Source organism: Tachypleus tridentatus, chromosome 10 (genome assembly GCF_004210375.1).
Source record: "Tachypleus tridentatus isolate NWPU-2018 chromosome 10, ASM421037v1, whole genome shotgun sequence".
NCBI classification, from domain to species: domain Eukaryota; kingdom Metazoa; phylum Arthropoda; class Merostomata; order Xiphosura; family Limulidae; genus Tachypleus; species Tachypleus tridentatus.
Window position 1 is genome coordinate 21,818,427 of NC_134834.1, and position 24,335 is coordinate 21,842,761.

The 24,335-nt window shown below is 35.1% G+C and overlaps 1 protein-coding gene across 1 annotated transcript; it reads left to right on the top strand.

Annotated features, from left to right (window-relative positions):
- Positions 1-742: 742 nt before the first annotated feature.
- On the top strand, positions 743-23,952 carry LOC143228862 (uncharacterized). Its single transcript, XM_076460267.1, has 4 exons — positions 743-1,076; positions 16,134-16,316; positions 17,475-17,924; positions 19,345-23,952. The coding sequence occupies exons 1-4, from the start codon at positions 968-970 to the stop codon at positions 19,542-19,544; spliced, it is 942 nt and encodes a 313-aa protein (XP_076316382.1). The 5' UTR covers positions 743-967; the 3' UTR covers positions 19,545-23,952.
- Positions 23,953-24,335: the final 383 nt, after the last annotated feature.

Sequence of the window (24,335 nt, forward strand, 5' to 3'; positions counted from 1 at the left end):
CTTAGTTGTTTCCCGAAGTTTTATAAATGATCTATGGACTTTAACATAGATGTTTACAGAAGCTTTTTATAAATGATTTATGGACTCTAACACAGTTGTTTTCCGCAGTTGTTATAAATGATTTATGGACTCTAACACAGTTGTTTCCCGAAGTTGTTATAAATGATTTATGGACTCTAACATAGATATTTCCAGAAGCTTGTTCCACATGATATTTGAACATTAACAACACTGTTTTCCGAAACTTACTGTAAATGTTTCATGAAAAGTAATAGATTTTCTCTTGTTTTATGAACATTGTTAAGCCTCCCTTTCATTATTTTTTTCCTAAATATCACCATCACATGATGGTGATTCACATGCGTATCACAAACATTCTCTGTTAAAACATATGCAAGTTGTTAAAAGGTATAGGGAGATAACCCCTCAGAGCGATCAACCTTTACTTGAAACAACAGCTGTATGTACCGAAAACTCTTACACATGCGCAGAACTCGTTTAGGTTATTATTATTATTATTCCTGAATCAGTTTATGTGCTTTTCTACAGTATATGTGGCCAGCCTTATTTATTTTCTCTGTATATGCATATTTAGGCTTTCACTTGTTTTAGCCACGCGGCCTCCACGGAATTTATCAAGGTCTGCGAACACTGATTGGTTGAATATGAATGTAACCCTCCCTCAAAAAAAAAATTATAGCCAATCAGTGCAGCTGTCAAGCTGGAGTGACATAATCTGTTCTTGTACTGCTCAAGCTGTGCGCGGTATATGGATGGGAATCTCCGTATCGCACAGCAAAGAATATATTTTGCATTATAAGAGAAAATATTGAAAAAAATAGTAACTTTAAACATAGTTTCAAGTAGATACTGGAAACACTTTCTATTTATTCCAAGAATATTGCAATAAACTCAATCAAAAGATTCAAAAACAACGTGTTTACGTCGTATTATTTTTTGCTACCAAATGCCACGATCGTTTCTTGTCCGACACAAATTGCCGACGGGAATACTCAACTGGATTGAGAGACCTCACGAGGGTATTTCTACCGGCAGACATGATCTTCGATACGAAGGTGAGCCCTATCATGAAATCACTACTTGGTCGTTTTGAATTTACAAGTTGAAAGTTGCAATTATCCTAATGTGTTTTGTAAACAATTTGTCACTTTATAGGTCAGGTGGCTGGGGTTAACTCGCAATATGAGGGTTGCAGGTTCAAATCCCTCTCCCACCAAACATGCACGTCCTTTCAGACGTGGGGACGTTATAATGAGATAGTCAATCCCGCTGTTCGTTGGTAAAAGTGTATCTCAAAGTTGGCTGAACTAGTGACGGCTAGTGGAGATAGTTCCTGTATAGCTTTGCGCGAAATTCAAAACAAACAAAGGGAAAACAAAATTATATCTCACTCATTCTAGGATTTTTTGTTTGTTTGCATTTGAATTTTTTGTTTGTTTGCATTTGAATTTCGTGCAAAGCCATACGAGGGCTATTTGGGTCAGCAGTCCCTAATTTTGCAGTGTAAAACTAGAGCAAAGGAAAGCAGCTAGTCATAACCACCCATCGTCGACTCTGGGGCTACTCTTTTACCAACGAATAGTTGGATTAAGCGTCACATTATAACGCCCCCGCGGTTGAAAGGGCGAGCATGTTTGGTGCGAAGGGAAATTGAACCCGCGACCCTCGGATGACGAGTTGAACGTCTTAACCCACCTGGCCATACCGGGCCTAGAGAAAATGACAGTAATTTTCCTTATTGAAATAATGCATGTTATGACAGAAGACGGTTGTAAACACTACCTATGTGCTCTGATTCGAGAAGTTAATTTGGTTGTCAATTTGGTATTTATTTGGGACTAATTTTAGGAAATTTACCTATAAATTGCTTTGACAGGTGTCTTCCAGTTATATATATAGATGAACGGGTTAAACGCATCAACGATTTAAAATGTTACTTAGAAATAATTTTATATTTAATAGTTCCACGCTGGGACATCAGTAAGTCTACGGATATACAACGCTAAAATCAGGGGGTTCGATTCCCCTCAGTAAACACAGCAGATAGACCGATATAGCTTTGCTACAAGAGAAACACACACACATATCTTATATTCGATCCACTTCTTTCAACTAGAAACTAAAAGAAACAAACAAAGTGAACACACGAACCAATGGAGCTGTTCCTTTTGTGATTATAAATTATTAATACACAGCTGTCACTTCAGTTTCATTTCAGATTTTCCAGTAATTTCAGGGGTTTAATTATTAAATTTTGAATGAAATATTAGAATACATTTCTCATTTTGTACTTTGGCGATAGTCTGTATAAGATACATAGGAAACTAGAAGGATAAACTACAATGGCAGGTATTGTTTGTTTTTTTAACTTTTTTGTGTGTAACTCCGATGTTATTATAAGGACCCTAAAACAACAAAGTCTTAAACCCAGGAGCAATTGGGTAATTTGAGGGTTAATTTCTAGTTAATCGTCGGAAGAATCTAACTAAGAATGTGAGAAACTAAACTGAATATTTTATGTATTTTGAAAGTTTAAACTAAGGGTCGGTTATCATATCTAGTTTACATTTTTCGTTTGCAATGTTGTAAAACAACTTGAAACCATCAACGATGTAATCCTAACCCTAATTTTGAAATTCATCTGAAATAAAAACATTAAACTATTCTATATTTTAGACTGCTTTCGAAAAGTATATATATATCTTAAAATAAAAAGTATATTACTTAATTTATATACGTTTCACCTGTTTCTACATGGTTACTTACTTATAATGCAACTCGCCAAAACAAAAATCTTCATGTCTACGTAATTTTTTACTATATAGCTGTTATTCAACGAGTTTTATAACGTTGAATTATTTACCAAGTAATAAACTGCACTGAGAAAATAGCTTTACCAAGAGATAAACTGCACTGAGAAAATAGCTTTACCAAGAGACAAACTGCACTGAGAAAATAGCTTTACCAAGAGATAAACTGCACTGAGAAAATAGCTTTCCCAAGAGACAAACTGCACTGAGAAAATAGCTTTACCAAGAGACAAACTGCACTGAGAAAATAGCTTTACCAAGAGATAAACTGCACTGAGAAAATAGCTTTACTTTTCTCAGTGTTTACATCATAAAGGTTTTACTCTATAAGATTTTAATATTATGATTCCCTCCACCTAAGGTGACAAAGGTTAAGTTTTCACCCCTGTGTGTGTGGTTGTTAACAGGAAAACTGGTGAATGGATTTGGATGAAAGTTGAACTATGACGTAATTTAAAAGTGGTTGGTTTTTTTGGAGGTTTAGTATTACCACAAGGTCGTAAATTTTTGTCTGTTAACATGAGGCCCGATTTTCTACATTATTTTGCTCTATAACTCAGTAAAAAATGATCGGATTGTGATGAAACTTGGTGGACTTACGTAGAATATTATTACTCATTGTCCTGTCAAACGTAGTCCGAATCTGTTGAGACTATTAGACATATGGATATATTTTCATATTTTTTGAAAATCGAATATGATTACATCTGCTATGCATTGCACTGAATGTTTCTCCAGCTAGTCGTGTTTTAAATTTTGTTATTAGTTCTGACCTTAGCAAACACAAAGTTTAACACTTTGTTGGATAGTCACCATGGATTCCCTAGAGAAAAACTCACACTTAACTAATTTTTCGACATTTTTGAAGAGGTTGTTGTTTAAGTTGATGAAGGGTACAGGTGTGCATTTGATGTAACTGGATTTTAAAACGTATTTGACAAAGTGCTGCACGAAATGGTTCTTAAAAACTGGTTCGTTGCTGACTGGATGGAATGAAGCAGAAGGTTGCCATAAACTGGGTTCAGTTTGATTCTTTGCACGAGCTAGGTATTTCATGGCTCAATGTTAAAACATTTGCTCTTTTACACTGACGACGCAAATGAAGAAAAGGTCAATAAGTTATTTAAATTTATTTATTTTATTAAAGTCTAAGTTGTTGCTGTCTGTGAAGATGGCGCTGCTGGTAGATGGTCGAATAAATAGTCGATGACTTTTAATTATAATAAATGCAAGGTATGCATGTCGAATATTACAGTTTGAATTATTAATATAATTTTTATGAGAATAAATATTGGTGTTCTGGTTGACCAGTCTCTTAAGCCAGCCAACCAATGTTGTTGACAGTCGTAAGGTAAATAGAATTTTAGGTTGCATCTATAGAAATATCGAATTCAAATCTGCGGATGATGTATATCATTGTATAGGTCACGTTTTGAGTACTCTGTTCAGTTTTGAGCTTTCTACCTTAAAAAGGACACAGAGAAAGGCTACTAATACGATACATCGAACGTAATGCTTGACATACGAAGACAGGTTAAGGTCACTTAAATTGTTTTATTTTGAAAAAAAGAAGAGTTATAGGAAAGCTGATTAAGGTGACGAATTTTATGGTAAGAATCTTAAGACTAGAGAACAAAAACATCTATTTTAACATGACTGGAGCAATTCTCATCAAAGAAAGCTTTTGACAATGTCGTTGGCCTTTGTAATGGGTTGCAGGTTTGGCAGATACAATAAATTTAAGGGAAGACTTGATAATAATTGAAGGGTAAGAGCTGGATTTGGCCGTTTTCTTATTGTATTTTAGAGTTTAGTATATGTATGGCAAAACTTAGATGAACCCACAAGTTCCTTGTTGTCCTTAAATTATGTGTAACAAAGTAATCAAATCACAAAGGCAACTAATAGGTTCAGCGCTTCCAAAGAAGAAGAGGCTAGAAATATTTGTCTTTTAGTTGTTCCTTTTGACTAAGGCTCATATTAGGTGTCTGCTATTTTAAGGGTAAAGTATATTACTTACTTTGTCGCAATTTTGTGAGGAACTAACGCACTTAATACATTTTTATTTAAAATTATATTTTTAATTTACCAAAGCGAGGCTTCCAGTTATTGTTGTGCTGTAAGCTGATACTCTTTGTTATTATCCTAACCACAGTGTCCACAGCAAGCTGTCATTCAATGTGGCTTTGCTCTAAAACACACAATAACAAATATATTTTTCTTCAAGTTGCTTTACTTATCTGTTCTTCTAGTTGTTTCAAGAAATTCTTGATTAATAAGTTTACTTATCTCTGTTTTCAACGTACCATATTTTGAATTTTTGAAAACAAAAGATTTATTGTTTGTTTGTTTTTCAATTTTACGGATAGCTATACGAGGGCTATCTTCGTTAGACGTCCCTAATTTAGCAGTGTAAGACTAGAGGGAAGGCAGCTAGTCACACCACACATCGCCTCGACTCGTAATCTGAGGGTCGCGGGTTCGAATCCCTGTCACACCAAACATGCTCGCACTTTCAGCCGTGGAGGCGTTATAATGTGACGGTCAATCTCACTATTCGTTGGTAAAAGAGTAGCTCAAGAGTTGGCGGCGGGTGGCGATGACTAGTCGCCTTCCCTCTGGTGTTATATTCTGCTAAATTAGAGACGACTAACGTAGTAGCGCTTAAGTAGCTTTGCGCGAAATTCAAAACAAACAAACAAAGCCTCAAATCCTGCGGGTTAACATTAGCGTAAAATGGCTAGCTTACAACTTGAAGCTGAACGTAAAGTAGTATTTCAGAATAAATACAATGTTCATATATCTTATGAAATAAAAAGGCTCAAATATTTTGCAAACATTGTTATTATCAATCACGCCTTTGTAGTTCAGAGACTATTTGAGCACACATACGTTTGATGGTTATTGTTTGTTTTAAATATTACTTTTTTACATGAGTGTTTTGTTTTCGTTATTTCTTTTAACCAATACAATTGAAAACACTTCCTTCAGGCGAAGTTGCACCTGTCCAAGTTTTTCTCATCACAGTATACATATACATGCCATATGGTACCTATAAGATCATATGAGGTCATAATTGAGCTTTAACTGTTTCGAAAAACGCAGCTTGTATTGTAATAACTCGAACAGCCTAATACATTTTATAACAACATAGAGAATATAAACCTTACAGGTTAAATATCTCACTTACCTCACTCTTTGTCACCAAATTATAGCTCCACGAATCTAAAGAATAATTTTCTGATGATGTCAGTTCAATCAGTCCATTTAAATTTGTTCACGGCTCTCTGTGGCCGGTTTTACTTACTAACTTATTTCTTTAACTTATAATTACACGAGTTCTTGAAAAGTAAATTCATTTATCAAACCGACCGTCATTAAAGTAATTATTTTGGGTGTGACAAAGGCGTTTATTCTCCCCATCATGATGGAACAAATGAAGACCAATGGTCAGTCTGACGGAAGGTACAAAGTTTGAGATGCAATGTCACTGAACTATTTCTGTTCTTTCAGCTGTAGACGCGCTATTATAGAGACAGTAAGTTTCATCAATCGTTTCAAATAGCCCGATAAAGCTGTTGTGTTAGTGGGTGTTGCTGACTGGTTGACCATCCTCTGGTCAGTAGACTTAACATTGGTGAATGTTATTTTTATCTCATCCCTATGAGTCCCTGATTAGGTATTTAGTCGATTTTCAAATACAGTACCCTCAAGTTGAAAATATCGATGTTTATTTTAATCTATGAAGTGAATCTGATGTGATATTATATGCGCCTAAGTAAACCTATATTGGTTTAGGGGAGAAAATATACTTAAAATAGAGATCACACAGGCATATTACACAGAAGAAATATTTGGATTGATTCAGCGCAATTATTTTGCGTGTTAAAAGAAAATTAAAGCTTGCTCTGAATTGTTAATTATGACAGCTATATAGGAGTAACAGTAATAGGAGTTGAGGTTCATGATGAGAACTAGCTTGAAATCTTTTTATTTATTCAAAGGTTATCTAACAATTTTCAACGACAGCGTATGGTGTTATTCTTAATAGGAAAACATTAAACAGTTAAAAACACGTTTTCAGTTACTTTAACTTTCATAATAATCTTCAGGCAAAGTAGTTTCCAATGGTTCCCAGGCTTTTGGCGTTGAAACTGTAAAAGTTAATAAATACGTAAGATTACTGATTTATTTTTGTTTCAAACGTATTTGAGTTACAACTGTTGTAGAGAATGCTATACTGACTTTCTAGGCCTAAGCAAAGATAATACTGCTTTTCTTTCCCTTCTATTTAAAGCGTCGATGTTAACTGAAATTACCTGTGTTAAAATATATTGTTTCTGCCTGATACGTCGGTTAAATATGTATATAGAAATCATACAGGCAGTACTGTTCTTAGATTGTAATGAGAAATGAAAATCATCCAAGATTTCTGGGCATCTACATTTCATAGAACACGATCACGAATTAAAAACTATCTGATATACACTAATCCAACGTTGAACGATTTTTGGCAATTACTTAAATTATTTTAATCGAGTCAATTAATCAGTTTTTGTTTAAGTATTTTTAAATTTATTACCAATACATGGAAAACTGAGTAATAAAAACATTACTTTCATTGAACGCAATCACGTAACAGCAATCTGTCTTTTATTGATATTTCGTTAGATGAATACATCTTTAGAAGTATAGCTGTATAAATAAAAGTAATTCATATAAGTTTAGGCCTAGCATCGTAGTCAGTGGATTGCCTATTGCTTGATGTATCGAACGTGAACCTACTCTTTGTGAGTTTTTTTTTCTTTTTTTGGTTAAAGTATATGTCGAAAAACATACTGAATTTTGGCATTAATTTTAGACCCACACGTGCAAGTTCTATTTGCATTAGGCAGTTTAGTTAGGTCGTGTAAACAAAGGCCTAGACTAACTGGGCTGCCGTATGTGTTACAGATTACAGGTGTTCCTTGCCATCGCTGATTTATTTAAACAGTAGTCACTCACAATGATTTCTTACCCGTTTTACGGTAAATTTAACCACCTGACTTCTACGTTATTATATGAGATTTTTAACAACGATTTCCATTGTCAGTTAACCTGTGATGTCGGTCTGTCAGAACTTTATTCGTCTAGTGGCGCCCTCTCTTTTTGATAAATAACAGAGCAGATTAAATAAAATTTATTATATTGATGTCAATTTGTTCATATTTTGATCATGTAAGAAATGTTTTAGAAGATACTGGTGAGAAAATGAAATGTAAGTTTTACTTGTCATTTGATAATTTAAATTTTAATAAGGACAGAATAAATCTTTGAATAGTATTTTAATTCTTAAAATATATTAAATTTCAAATAAGAACGTTAGAGTAATTTGATCAAACATTTGGTGGTGAATAAGTATATAACTAAACAGTAAAAAATATATCGGACCTGAATATTTTTTGTCTCACTCTAGTAGATTAACATATAATTTAAAATTCAAGCATATTTCGTTTGTTTTTTTTTTATTTCTTTTTAGTCACGTGGTTCCGTTCGCTTTCATATATTTTAGTCACAGATTGTATAATATAATGGCCTGCAATTCACTATCACAAAGATGAAAGTCTTGAAGAAAGATAAGATATTTAAGAATGTTTTAATAACATCAAATACATGTCGTTAACATGAAAGACTCAAGGCAATATGTTTACGTGTACTTACAAGATCAGCTAAGGCATCTTTAACGTCAGAGTGAAATAAAATAGCCCCCCCCCAGTAAGTCTGCGGACTTACAACGCTAAAAACCGGGTTTCGATACCAGTGGTGGGCAGAGTACAGATAGCCCATTGTGTAGCCTTGTGCTTAATTCAAAAACAACAACAACATGAAATAAAATAAGGATAATTTTAATGAAACGAAGCGATCTACTATCAAACATTTAATCAAAACAGCTTAACTTCGATATGCCTTAGCTAATAAATAATTCGATCAGTAACTTGCTAAGTTAAACAGCTGTGAAATAAACCAGTATTATCAATCAAGATAGTAATGCAGCTGAGCGAAACTAAATATTAAAACGTATTTACTCACATTTCTAGGCACACCAAACCCAGTAAAAAAAAAATAAAAAATATTACGGTGTGTGTTTTCTTACAACAAAGCGACATCGGGCTGTGTCCACCGAGGAGAATCGAACCACTGATTTTAACTTTGTAAATCCAAAGACTTACTGCTATCCCAGCGGGGTACAGAAGTATAAGGACTAAGTTTTACCAAGTTTTATGTACATACACGTAATTAAAAATACTTTTTGTTTGAAGTTAAGCACAATAAACTATCTGTGCTCTGCCCACCACCGGTATCGAACTCCGGTTTTTAGCGGTGCAAGTTCGTAGGCATACTGCTGTGCCATTGGAGGACCTTAAAAATACTGAAAAATAGTATATATAATTTCGACATAAATTAACCTTCTTTCACTCCCGGCTAATGATAAATAACTTCAACCAAGAAGCAAGTTCTCGATTTTCTATCGAATTCGCTCAAGACATTCTCACTAGTCTGAAGCTACAGTATCAACAACATTTTTTAGATCGCGATGAAAGTGAAGTTTGAAGTCACGAAAAACCGATTTAAAAAAATTAGTAAAATTATGGATAATATCTGACATTACAGTGTTTTCTATGTACAGGGTGTTCGGAAAGTCACTGTGCAGGTTTGTCTGTTAATAAATATATAAGTGCACAGTGACTTTCCGAACACCCTGTATTTATATTCGTTTTGAAAATTCGCCGAAATATAAGTAAAAAAGTAATTTAATTCGTAAATGTTTGAATCACGCCTACAACAATTTTGCTTATATTATTTTATAATATAGCCGAGTTAACAAAATATTCATTTTTTCCCTTTATTCGAAATTATAATTAAATAAACAACAGAAAATACCTAATAGATTTTTAATCAACTGACATAAGGACTTTTTTTTTTAAATTTCGCACAAAGCTACACGACGGTTACCTGCGCTAGACGTCCCTAATTTGGTAGTGTAAGACTAGAGGGAAAGCAGCTGAAAGGGCGAGTATGTTTTGTGCGACAGGAAGTCGAACGCCTTAACCCACCTGGCCATGCTGACGTAAGGAATTTAATCTTATTATCCTTATGTATTCAGTACGTATTCCATGATGTAAATATCCACAAAGTTTTAAACACTATTATTAAACCTTATTTAGTAACAAAGTGATCAATATTTCTATGTAATCTGTATTAGAACAAAGGTTCGGCATGGTCAAGCGTGTTAAGGCATGCGACTCGTAATCTGAGAGTCGCGGGTTCGTATCCCCATCGCGCTAAACATGCTCGCCCCTTTCAGCCGCGGGGGAGTTATAATGTGACGGTCAATCCAACTATTCGTTGATAAAAAGAGTAGCCCAAGAGTTGGCGGTGGGTCGTGATGACTAGCTGTCTTCCCTCTAGTCTTACACTGCTAAATTAGGGACGGCTAGCACAGATAGCCCTCGAGTAGCTTTGTGCGAAATTAAAAAAAACAAAAAACAATATAAGAACAAGGAAATACACTCATTTGTAATTCATATCATCATAGAAAGTGTTCAATTACATGATTTTTCTTGAATCGAAAGTAGTTTTAATGACGTCACTTACGTTTCTTCGACTGCAGTTTAAACTTCATACCGTAATTAGAAATCAACATTCGTCCATACTGTGTACTCTGTTTGACACGTAATAAACAAAACAACAACAAAACCGGCTTAGATTTTATTGTCCAACAGTAATAAGATAAAAATTCTACACATTCTGTGAGGTTGGCAGTATAATAGAAATTACTAAAGTCTGCAAAGCCCAGATGGCGCCTACGTCGAGTGTGACAGTAGACAGACGATCGTGTTGCTTCGATAATACAATTACTGTCAGAATCATGGTAGCAAATGATTTAGTCCTCGTGGCTTCTAACTTCTCAGTATACTAGGTGCGATCAAGACTGTCGCCGGAAATCGGTCGACAGGACGGTATCGTATAGAGAAATAACCAATTAAATTTCCACCTCAGCGTCTCTGGAATGCACAATATGCGGTGATATTAAGCACGTGGCTTTTAATGTCTTCATCGCTCAACATTTATTGTTTGTTGGTTTGTGGTATTGATCTAACCCTATACTGTCACGCTGGAATTGTCTGCTTTAATAATCGTTCTTTGTGCTTGATAGCCATAGAGTAAACCTGCAAGTGATTTTTCCACATAAAAATAGGGTTCACCAGTTCGTAAACAACTGGAATTCTTTTGTGATCGTATAAGTTGTTGCTTCGAAATTAGTTCGTACTTCGGGTCTGTATTAAAAACGTCCACTATGTTCTGATATAACAAGGTAATTTTTTATAACCAGTTTAAGAAGTAATCCGTTAATACATTTAATTGTGTTAGTAATAAAGCTTTATTGTACGTTAAATATAATATATATATGTGAATATACAACGCATGATATACACAATGTATATACAACATATGTTATATACAATGTATACACAACATGTGTGTATATATATATATATATATATAACATATACATAGCATGTTTTATACAACACATTATATAAAACACACATTAGTTTGGTAAAAGTAAATTTCTGCTTATTTAGTCATACAAAACAAGTTACAAGATAATGCAGTAAATGCAGACCTCGGTTCTCTGTATTTTCAACCTAAAAGACACCTTAACCGACACGCACGAACTGAACGGTCATGTCACAGAACACTTACGGTTACGTTTAGCCATCCCTATTTAAAACTATGGAGAGAGAGTATTCAGTAACACCTGTTGTCTACACAATAGCTCTTGAAAGAACAGTGGGATAAACTATTATGTTATTACGTCACTATAGCTGGAAGTGCAGCGCGTGCCCTGCAGCGTATTACGGTTCGAAACTTGAACCTTGTGACACTGAAAGCAGTTCGGCACATTAACAACTAGACCATTGTAAACTTTGACCAATGAACTTAACAAACGTTCTCGTATTTATTTGAATGCATGCGCCAACATCAATCTGTTTATAAAATAACTTTTAAGCCTCCGAAATTTAAAATTTTTCACAAGTGACAATAACCTACCATATAACTTGAATACCTTTTTATTCTGTGTAATGTAGTATCTAAATATGATTCACTACACGAAAATCCCTGACTGTTGTGTTTTAAAGTTTCACCCTGTCGAAACAGAACGAACAAAACTTGAAGCTAGGTGGTTAAGGCACTCGACTCGTAAGTTGAGGGTCGCGGGATCGAATCCCCGTCACACCAAACATGCTCGCCCTTTCAGCCGTGGGGGCGTTATAATGTGACAGTCAATCCCACCATTCGTTGATAAAAGAGTAGTCCAAGAGTTGGCGGTGGGCGGTGATGACTAGCTGCCTTCCTTTTAGTCTTACACTGTTAAATTAGGGACGGCTAGCGCAGATAGCCCTCTAGTTGCTTTGCGCGAAATTCAAAAACAAACAAACAAAACTTGAAATTTGTGTCACGAAATGGCGTACGTTTTGTATCTACATTCCTAATTATAAGAACAGAACTTCAAGAACTAAAATATTTTGCAGAGATTTGTTCGAATTCCGCGGAAAGCTACACGAGGGATATCTGCGCTAGTCGTCCCTAATTTAGAACTGTAAGACAGCTAGTGAAGGTAGTCATCACCATTCACCGCCAACTCTTTTACCAACGAATAGTGGGATTGAGCGTCATATTATAACGCCCCTATGGCTGAAAAGTGTAACTGGGACTCGAACCCGTGATTTTCAGATTACGAGTTTAACGTCCTAACCACCTGGCTTGCGGACGTTTGGTAACTAAACTATCGAAAAGCAATTTGGAATTTGTAGTGGACATTAAAAGTTGTTTATTGTTAATGGATTTAATTTATAAAAATAAAACCAACAACAAAAAAACACTATTTTGGAAATAATATACAATGAAAGGGACTTATTTACAATGAAAATGCATATCTTTTTTTTTCCAGAATTTGGAGCACATCATGAAGGAATTTAAAACAGTTATTGTAATAACAGTTCTGTTGAAGCTAAGAACGACACGTTGTCTGAAATAAAAAGTTTATTTTTGTTTTATCTCGAGAGTAAAGTTCAGGTCATTTCTTCTACCTTTATTCCAAAATACACAAAAACTGTTTCAGATATTTTACGTGAATACGAGGGTGGTTGATGTTTAGGCCATTGAGGAATCAACAATATGTGAAATCTATAGAGAGACATTTTAAACTGGATCATATAATTTCCTCCTGAGTTTTAATCATCCGGAGATACAACAAGTTTCTAGTCTCCGCTGAATTAGTGATAAGTTTAAGTCGCTAAAATCTGAGTTTCGATTTTCTCTGGTGTAGAAGGCACAGGTTGTTTGTTGTGTAGGTTTGCACTAAAACAAACAATAAAGCCACAGCAAATTAAACTATGATATGATAGTTGTAAAACTACAAACTGTTAGTTCGCCGAAGACAATTTATTGTAGCTTCGATATAGCTAAATTTTGTTTTTTAAAAGTCGACTAAGTATGAAGAAACGTTAACTTATTAATACATTAAATAACGTGGAATTCATCCTGAAACGTTTAAGTGAAACAAAGGCCAAGAATCAATCGTCACTGTAAGGCCACTTTATAAACATAGTAATAGCACTGTAAATCCGCCTCAAGAACTTGGTGGTTACAATGTTAATACATCTCAACAATATTGTAGTAATACTCTAAAGCCGCTATAAACAGTTAGTGGTTACACTGTAAAAACATTTTCGCAATGTAGTAGTGTTTTATATTAGGGTTTATCTCGGTCGAGCCTCCAGTTTATTAGGTTACGTAGTGCGAAATAGCTTTAAACCTAGTTAAATTTTAATTTAGAACTTAATTAAATGCCGAGATGTATCAGATTTATTATATTTGCTAACAAGATTGACAAACAGTTTTCTTTTTAGCTACAAATATATTTTAATATACAAATAATAATACAGTTTATAATAACGGTTAATATAAATAATTATTCATATACAAAACATTGAGAAAGTTGCAAACAATACTGAGTTTTCAATCCGATCTGGAACTGAATATTTTATCGACGGTTCAAGATGAGCGAATGTATATATGATTAACTTAATGGGGAGTTAGCTAGTTCTTCGCAAGTGACTTTTTCACTGCTGTAGTTTTACGTCTTCGTAGAAATACTAACGTTCGAAGTTAATCCGTTTAAGTTAAACACATGGTAAAACACATAAAGTATCTAGTGGTTACATCGAATAACCACATGAACGTTCTATAGTACTACGGTCAAGACACCAGAAGACTCTGGTGGTTATATTGTAAAGCCACATCAACGTCTATATTAATATGGTAAAACACATGAAGTATCTAGTGGTTACATCGGGTCGCTACATCAATGCTCTACACTAATACGGTAAAAACACCAGAAGACTATAAAAGGTATATGATAAACTACTTTGAACCAGAATGTTCTCTCTGGATAACTTCAGAAGAGAACTCAAGCACAAAGAATGCTGTAGCGCCCTCATAGTGTTTATAATAAAATCTATGTTACTGCTTGTACTTAATGAGCTTGTAGGGTTAAGAAATGTAATTAAACATTTTCCTTATATTCATATAGAAACTGTAAAAATGAAGGAAATCTTATTAAATATTTGTTGAATCCAACATTGTTTTACCTAAGATGTGCTAACAGTGACGACATACTGTTTATTGAACATTGTTTACCTAAGATGTGCTAACAGTGACGACATATTGTTTATTGAACATTGTTTTACCTAAGATGTGCTAACAGTGACGACATACTGTTTATTGAATCTAACATTGTTTTACCTAAGATGTGCTAACAGTGACGACATACTGTTTATTGAACATTGTTTACCTAAGATGTGCTAACAGTGACGACATATTGTTTATTGAACATTGTTTTACCTAAGATGTGCTAACAGTGACGACATACTGTTTATTGAATCTAACATTGTTTTACCTAAGATGTGCTAACAGTGACGACATACTGTTTATTGAATCCAATATTGTTTTACCTAAGATGTGCTAACAGTGACGACATACTGTTTATTAAACATTGTTTACCTAAGACGTGCTAACAGTGACGACATAATGTTTATTTAATCCAATATTGTTTTACCTAAGGTGTGCTAACAGTGACGACATACTGTTTATTAAATCTAACATTGTTTTACCTAAGATGTGCTAACAGTGACGACATACGGCCCGGTATGGTCAGATGGTTAGGGCACTCGACTCGTAATTTGAGGGCCGTGGGTTCTAATTCCCCTCGTACCAAACATGCTTGCTTTTTCAGCCGTGGGGGCATTATAATGTTATGGCCGATCCCACTATTTGTTGGTAAAATAGCAGCCCAAGGCTTGGCGGTGTATGATAATAACAAACTGTCTTCTCTTTAATATTAAACTGCTAAATTAGGGATGGCTAACGCAGATAGCCCTCGTGTAGTTTTAGGTGAAATTCAAACCAAACACTGACAACATAAAGTTATTTCAAGCAATCTTTTCGTTAGGTTGACCTTAACATTTTCATGTTCTTCGCAGCTGCTAAGTCACGTGTTCTTTTCCCCCTTTAAATAAATAAAGCAGTTATACCCAAGTTTTAGACATTTTGTATCACATTAAATCGTTTAATCAGTCAAAGACACCTCCCAACTGGCACAGCGGTATGTCTAGAAACAGGACAAACAATCGAAGACTTATTCACAAACGTTTAAATTTGTCCTGACTAGTTTTTATTTGTTTGTTCGGTACAAAGCAACACAGAGGGCTATCTGTGCTCTGCTCACTACGGGTACCGAGACCCGAATTCTGACGTTGTAAGTCCGTAGACATTCCGCTGTGCCACTAGGTGGCGTTTTTGATTTGAAACATTTCTACGTTGATTAAGTGGTGCAACAACAATACATTAAATATCTTTCTCGCCAGTCTGTCATATCTCATGTATTTTGTACGTCCCAAAAGCACATTGCCAACCGTCATTCATTGCTCTGAAACGCTTAATATAAAATTATTTTGACCTGATTAAATTACTTTAAAGATACGTCAGACTTATCACGTATACAAATATATAACGCAAGATTTTTTTTCTATATTTCTCATGGTACTTTTAAAAATAAGAACCCTCTTTACACATTTTCTAAACGCTCAAAACTGTTCCATTTCTCCGAAAAAGTCCTTCGATATTTTGATAAATGCATGCTGTGAAAATCTCTATGGACGTTATACAAATATGTAACTATTTTCACGTTCGCAGAGCTGGAGCCCGTGTCGGTAGCAAAAGTGTTCAGCTACAGCAACAGAAAGTGTGAGGGTTTTGGTCAAGAATACCGCAAAATCCAACCAGATGATTTTGGATCTTGGGAATATAACAACTTCCTACATCCGGACCAGACTCCTAACGAAGAGTTGACTTGGATCCAACTGAAATCAAAGAAATGTAAGTGACTGACGTTGCAATTATATTCCTGCACGTTTTCAGCGTCTCTTCCATTTATTTAGAACACAGGCGCCACCTAGCCATTTTTTCTTCGTTCTCATCTGAAATTGTTGGTTATAAATTATATAAAAAAGGGGTCGTTTTATTCATGCTCAAAACAACAACAACCACAAACCTACTGGCCCCCCTGTGGCTCAGCGGTATGTCTGCAGACTTTAACGCTACTAACCGGGTTTCGATACCCGTGGTGGGCAGAACACAGATAGCCCATTGTGTTGCTTTGTGCTTAATTCAAAACAACAACAACAACAATATTACTTAGCCCCCCAGTGGCTCAGCGGTATGTCTGCGGACTTAAACGCTACAAACTGGGTTTCGATACCCGTGGTGGGCAGAGCACAGATAGCCCATTGTGTTGCTTTGTGCTTAATTCAAAAACAACAACAACAACTCTACTGTTTCCGATATTAAATCTTCGTGTGATCTCTCCGTTGTAAATAAAAAATGTTGTTTTCTTCAGCTCTAAAAAAATACATTTTAAAAAATTATTTTAAAAGTGGAACATTGGAGTTGTCGCAGCTTATATTCGCAATTAAACTTTCAATAAAAGATACGTTTTATCTGGAGTAGGGGGAATCTTCTGCAGGCTATTTATCCTGCACTCGACATCCTATTTTACTATCTTTAACTTTCAATACCAAAACCTTGAAAAAAAAAAAAAAAAACAGCTCCAAGGTGTTGTTATAATGATGTTATAATTCCAGCCTAATCGATTATATAGCACGATACACAGGCTTGTGTTCGTAGGGGTTTTAAATCCAACTGTTCTAAACTGTTCAAGTTTTACTGTTCGAGTGTATACATCCAGGACCTCTAAGGGTGTGAAACGTCATCCTGTATTATGACGTCGCTTGATAGGCTTGCAAACTAAAAATGTGAATGGTTATTTTTGTTTTAACGTCATCCTGTATTATGACGTCGCTTGATAGGCTTGCAAACTAAAAATGTGAATGGCTATTTTTGTTTTAACGTCATCCTGTATTATGACGTCGCTTGATAGGCTTGTAAACTAAAAATGTGAATGGCTATTGTTGTTTTAAGTGGATATTAATGCAAATCCATTTTCCCCAAACCCCATTTTTTTCTATTTCGATTCAGGTGTGAACACCAACCTTATAAAATTTGATACAACTATTTCGATTGTGGATACTGTTTTAAGGAAGGAAGTCTTGGAGTCGAGGAGTGAACTGTCCGTTGAAGCTTTTAACCAGGGGGTTCGGCCTATGAACGGTCAGAAATGTGACCGTATATTTGGCTCAGTTCCTGAGTTCAACGATCATTTGAGTAGCCATCGAGAAGCTTCCTATTCTTACACGAGATCGCCACCGCTGACTGGACATTCCATCAGTCGACAAGAAGAACCCGATCTCGTGCACGTGGCTCAAAGAAGCTTCCAGTGCAAACAGTGCGGGAAGACATTCAAGAGGTCATCCACTCTGTCCACTCATCTGCTGATCCACTCCGATACCAGACCTTACCCGTGTCAGTACTGTGGAAAACGTTTTCACCAGAAGTCAGACATGAAGAAACATACTTATATCCATACAGGTCAGTAAGAGGTAGAGATAGACTTAGAATCCAATGATTAATGGTTTGCATACGCTGGAACGAAAAAAAAACAAGCGTGATATATTGAATCACGAGCGTGTTATTAGAACGATGTTCAAATCATGTAATGTGCTATTAACTAACTGACTTTTCCTTTATTTGTTAGTTCAAATTAAGATTGGTTCTGTGCAGATATCCATTGTGTAACAAAAAATTGTTGGTATTGTCGGGAGAGCTTTTAATATTAGTTGTTTTTACAAAAGCACAGGGACACAACTATTATACGTGAACATTTCCAGGGACACAACTGTTATACGTGAATGTTTCCAGGGACACAACTATTATACGTGAACATTTCCAGGGACACAACTATTATACGTGAACATTTCCAGGGACACAACTGTTATACGTGAACATTTCCAGGGACAAACTATTATACGTGAACATTTCCAGGAACACAACTGTTATACGTGAATGTTTCCAGGGACACAACTATTATACGTGAACATTTCCAGGGACACAACTGTTATACGTGAGCATTTCCAGGGCACAACTGTTATACGTGAACATTTCCAGGACACAACTGTTATACGTGAGCGTTTCCAGGGACACAACTGTTATACGTGAACATTTCCAGGGACACAACTGTTATACGTGAATATTTTCACGAGTTTGTGTCATCTAGTTGTTCATTTAAAACTTGTGTGTTTGAGGATTTTTAATAAGATTTGTTGCTAGAGCAAATATGTATCTATATTTCTTTATCCTTAGAGGAGTGTCGCGTTATATATATATAATATTATATATAGCTGTAAAAAAACAACAACAAAAACTAACTGGATATTTTCGTAAAAAATGTAAGAGTTCAAAACTAGGCTTAAAATGTACAGAAGGATTTTTGAATCGGTGTAGAACGAATAAGCCCGGCGTGTCCAGGTGGTTAGGACGCTCTACTCGCAGTCTGAGGATCACGGGTTTCAATCTCTGTAACACCAAATATGTTCGCCTTTTCAGCCGTGGAGGCGTTATAATCTGAGGATCGCTGGTTTCAATCTTCGTCACACCAAATATGCTCGCCTTTTCAGTTGTGGGGGCGTTATCATGTTACGATCAATTCCACTATTTGTTGGTAAAAGAGTATCCCCCAAGAATTGGCGGTAGGCGGTGATGAGTAGCTGCCTAGATCCCTCGCTGTTTTATACTGCTAAATTAGGGACGGCGAGCGCAGATAGCCCTCGTGTAGCTTTGCGCGAAATTTCAAAACTTCAGTTCTTTCGAAATCAATAAATCGTACGAATTTTCGAAGCACTTCAGTTTCTTTCTCTCGTTATTTGGATAACATTCCTATGATAATAATAATAGTATTATAATAATGAAAATATTTCATTAGTGATAAAGTAATCTATGTTTTATCCTCCAGGAGAAAAGCCTTACAAGTGTGTCGTCTGCCACAAAGCATTCAGTCAATCTTCTAACCTCATAACACATAGTAGGAAACATTCCGGGATGAAACCATTCTCGTGTGACGTGTGTGGACGATCATTTCTCCGCAAGGTGGATTTACGTCGTCACATCCAATCACAACACGCCGAGACTGAAAGCTCTTTGAAAACTTACTAAATATTAATGTGAGTTCGTTGGAAATATATAATTATACGGTTAAACCAAGCAACCTTTTTCATTCACAAAATCTCATGACTCGTGGAAGAAATGTCTTTAACGTATTTGATTTGAAACAGTATACATTTGTGTATAGATATAGATACGTATAAACATGTATTTATTATTATGTTGTGACTATGGTGAGTAACTTAAATTGTGTTAAGCTTCTTCATTGGCTGATCGGAAACACCGAGTGCTAATAACACTAAAATTAGGGCTTTGTACATCTTAATAAAAAAAAAACAAGTTCCTTTAAATGTCAAGGAAATAAGACATATGAGTTTGTTTTAATCAATAAGCTGTAATTAGTCATTTCTAGACCTCAAGTATATCGCTCGGGTACTTTTCAAAAATTGATAAAATTTTATTTTGTGTTAATGATATGTATATAGATAGATAGATAGATAGATAGATAGATAGATAGATAGATAGATAGATAGATAGATAAGAATTACTTCTTATTTCCTTTTTTTGGGCCCGGCATGGCCGGGTGATTAGAGCGCTTGACTCATAATCTGAGGGTCACGGGTTCAACTCCTCTTCACACCAAACATGGTCGCCCTTTCAGCTGTGGTGGCGTTATAATGTTATGGTCAATCGCATTATTCATTGGTAAAAGAGTAGTCTAAGAGTTGGCGGTGAGTGGTGATTGACCAGCTGCTTTCCCTCTAGTCTTACAATGCTAAATTAAGGACGGCTAGCGCAGATAGCCCTCGAGTAGCTTTGCGCGAAATTCAATACAAACAAACAAACAAACTAAATTTCGTTAAAAATTGATTCAGCCAGTACATCGCAATGACTTTCAGATCCAGGTAAACAGGCAACTGTGCTTTATATAAACAGCGAGATAGGCAGTACGAACATGAATAATTTGAATAATCAAAGCACGTGATATATATAGTGGGGGTTCTGAATCTTTTCTATGTTTCCAGTTTGAGTACCATCTAACCATGTAAACCTCTCTCCGCACCGTAATACAAGACACGCATATTTCAAAATTTAACATACCTATGAAAAATTCCAACACCAACGCTTGAGATCATGATAATTCCACAAGTGTTCATGAACATACTTACGAACATTTTATTGTATTTTGTTTGTTTTTTATAAAAGAAAAGTTCCCCCCTCCCCTAGTACAGCTGTATGTCTCCGGATTTACAAAGCTAAAATCAGGGGTTCGATTCCCTCGGTGGGCTCCGCCGATAGCCCGATGTGGCTTTGTTATAAGAAAAAAAAAAACACATATAAAAGAAAAACAAATGCGAAATTTGACACCAATAATAATTTTTGGTTTTTACCACACCCAGTATCCTCGTGCACCACCAAGCCGAACATTGACCATGTAAAGTGTTAGGTTCATTTTACGTTCTCTTACTTGAAACGAACATAGTTTTGAGTAAAACTCAGAAATCATACTCTTTGTGTAAACTACGTTGAAACCGTAGAATTTTAACACTTTCGTTAGGTTTGTGATAAAAAAGAAACTGACTTAATAGCCAGTCTTACGATGTTTCATGATTGGTACAATACTCGATCAAGCCTCGATTATATTGGCTATTACACTGAAACTTGTGACAAATCAAAACACTCGTAACATTACGTTATTATTATTGTTTTGAACAAAACATTTGTTGTTTTTGAGTCAAGCCAGCTTTTTTTTGTTCACTGCTAATAACATGAGATTTGACCGATTGTGAAGGATCCTCTAAATAGCCATATTTATATTCAGTTAGATGTAAAATACTTTAGGGTTCATGCGTTGGAGACGGTTTTATTTTCTAACCCTAATGACGCTTGAGAAAGCTGAATGAAAAATATGGAGGGAATAAGGACACTTAACGCCCTTACACGATTTAGAGTTTTCAGAAGTTTGTTTGTTTGCTTTTTAAGTTTCGCACAAAGCTACTAGAGGGCTATGTGCTCTAGTCGTCCTTAATCCTTAATTTAGCAGTGTAAGACAAGAGGGAAGGCAGCTAGTCATCACCACCTACCTCCAAATCTTGGGATACTCTTTTACAGACGAAGAGTGGGATTGACCGTCACATTATAACGCCTCAACGGCTGAAAGGGCGAGCATATTTGGTGTGACATGGATTCGAACCTGCGACCTTTAGATTATGAGTCGAGTGCCTCAACCACCTGACCGTGGCGGGCCTCTCAGAAGCTACTTCCCGATGCTATATCGACAAATCTGGGAACTTATAACGCTAAAAACTAGGTTTTGATACCCGTTACGGGCACAGCAGAGGCGGCTTATTGCGTAACTTTGTGCTCAACTATAAAACAAATAGAAAGAGTACTAGAAATTGATGAATACGTGAATAGAGGCTTAAGAAATTTACGTTTAGCTTACGATTTACAGTTCCTGGAAATTAGAGTTCGATAAAGACTTGAACGGGTGGAGTGAGGAACTTTATTACAATTGCACAAAGCTTCGTCAAGCTTACGTCATCAAGTTTCACTACTAGTTTATATCGTCCATAAACTTTATTTTCTAAAAAAAAAGGCTGTCTCCACTCACGAAATTAGTTCCTAGAAGTTGTCCAGTTGTCCAGGAAGCAAAGATCAAACCGTAGATTTGTACATACTCACGTGCTTGTTTAGGTATTTAAGCATTTTGTCTTTGTGCGTATGATCCACGTTGCACGGGTACTTCTTTAGAGCAAACTATACTTTATAAGTTAAACAATAAGTGGTATGTTTGCGGGCCTGTGCTGCTAGAAATCAGCTTTCGATACCCGTGGTGGGCAGAGCACAGATAGTTCTTTGTGTAGCCTTACGCTTAATGTTAAACAGTAAGTTCCAGTCTTGGGCTATCACTCGCAATAAACGTGATGTAAAACTGTCTTTTAACCTGCCGAAATTTATATCGTTACTGGATTCGTTTACAATTAAAATTTGCGTTTGTCTGATGTTTGTATTTGTGAAAACAATACATCATGAAATATTTAGTGCAATTATAAAACGAATCTCTATATGTTTAGTTTTCCAGTCAGAATATATAATCATCAAAAAGCTATAACACAATGTTATCAAGGATATCTAAGGTTAACTCATACCATATGTTATATTACAGAAAGCAGAATATTTATTATAGTCAAATTTAGCGCTAGGATTAGGGCATCAAAGGTTAAATCATACCGTATGTTATATTACAGAAACCAGAATCTTTATTATAGTTAAATTTAGCGCTAGGATTAGGACATCAAAGGTTAAATCATACCATATGTTATATTACAGAAACCAGAATCTTTATTATAGTTAAATTTAGCGCTAGGATTAGGACATCAAAGGTTAAATCATACCGTATGTTATATTACAGAAACCAGAATCTTTATTATAGTTAAATTTAGCGCTAGGATTAGGACATCAAAGGTTAATTCTTACCATATGTTATATTACAGAAAGCAGAATCTTTATTGTAGTCAAATTTAGCGCTAGGATTGGGACGTCAAAGGTTAAATCATACCATATGTTATATTACAGAAAGCAGAATCTTTATTATAGTTAAATTTAGCGCTAGGATTAGGACATCAAAGTTTAAATCATATTATATGTTATATTACAGAAACCAGAATCTTTATTATATTTCAATTTAGCGCTAGGACTAGGATATCAAAGGTTAAATCATACCATATATACCACAGAAACCAGAATATGTAACGTAATTTAACAAAGTAAACCTAAATACTCAAGCATTCTCCACTACCTCTTTGCTAACTACCAAGTCGTATTTTTTTTACATACTTTATCTGAAAAAAATAAATATATTTATATTTGCATGTATGTATTTTTAATTTATCGAAGCTCAAATTGGAGTGTTGCACCACAGTTTATTTGATAAAGCTACTACAAATGCCAAAAAAAAAAAAAACTCATTACAATAATTTGCTCTGCCATTCTCCTATTTTAATGTGATTTCTAGTCACAGCAAGAAATCATTTCCGAAGTGTTAATAGAAAGCAACACGTGAAAACACATTTTTTTAGATTATATATAATAACTCTACTTTAACATAATATCCATATCACCATTTCTAAAATATTACTTAAACTTACGTTATAAAGAATTGCGAGTATATAACTATTATATATAAAGGCTTATGAAATTATGACGCGTAGCGAATATTGTCAAACTCTATCATTATAAATAAAACACTTCATCTAATGCACGAGATAATAAATTTGTTTACTCGTTGTATTTTCTTTAAGGAAAAAAAAAGCATTTTCGTGTTTTTTTATTGTCGATAAAAAATCTGAATTCAAACTAAGTTATTCAAAAATATTAATTAATATAGACATATATCACGAAATTTGATAAAGTATATGTAAATAAACCGTTTTTGTTTGCTCTTTATAATCTATATACGGTGTTTTTAGGCTTAAGTAGTTTGCCTCAAATTTAAAGTTCCAATATTTTGCGATTTTGTTTTTGTTTAAAATGTTTATGCTGAATTTTAAATTTAATCGTATTGTATTGTGGATTTTGATTATTAAATTATTTACTGGAAAATGTTTTGGTATCGTTCTGTTTGTGTTATTTACTAAATAAAGTGGTGTGCCTGGAAAAATCCCCTGCTGGTACAGCGGTAAGTTCAAGGATTTACAACGCTAAAATTAGGAGTTCGATTCCCCTTGGTGGCCTCGGCAGGTAGCCTGATGTGGCTTTGTTATAAAAATAAAAAGTTTGAGGTTTTCTTACAGTAAAGCCACATCGAGATATCTGCTAAGCCCACCGAGGGGAATCGAA

What these genes read in the sequence shown, in the direction of transcription:
- LOC143228862 (XM_076460267.1), top strand. Translation starts at nt 968, where the DNA reads ATGCCACGATCGTTTCTTGTCCGACACAAATTGCCGACGGGAATACTC. An exon ending in ACATGATCTTCGATACGAAG is followed by an intron (nt 1,077 to 16,133) that starts GTGAGCCCTATC and finishes TCACGTTCGCAG; the next exon opens with AGCTGGAGCCCGTGTCGGTA. An exon ending in ACATACTTATATCCATACAG is followed by an intron (nt 17,925 to 19,344) that starts GTCAGTAAGAGG and finishes TTTATCCTCCAG; the next exon opens with GAGAAAAGCCTTACAAGTGT.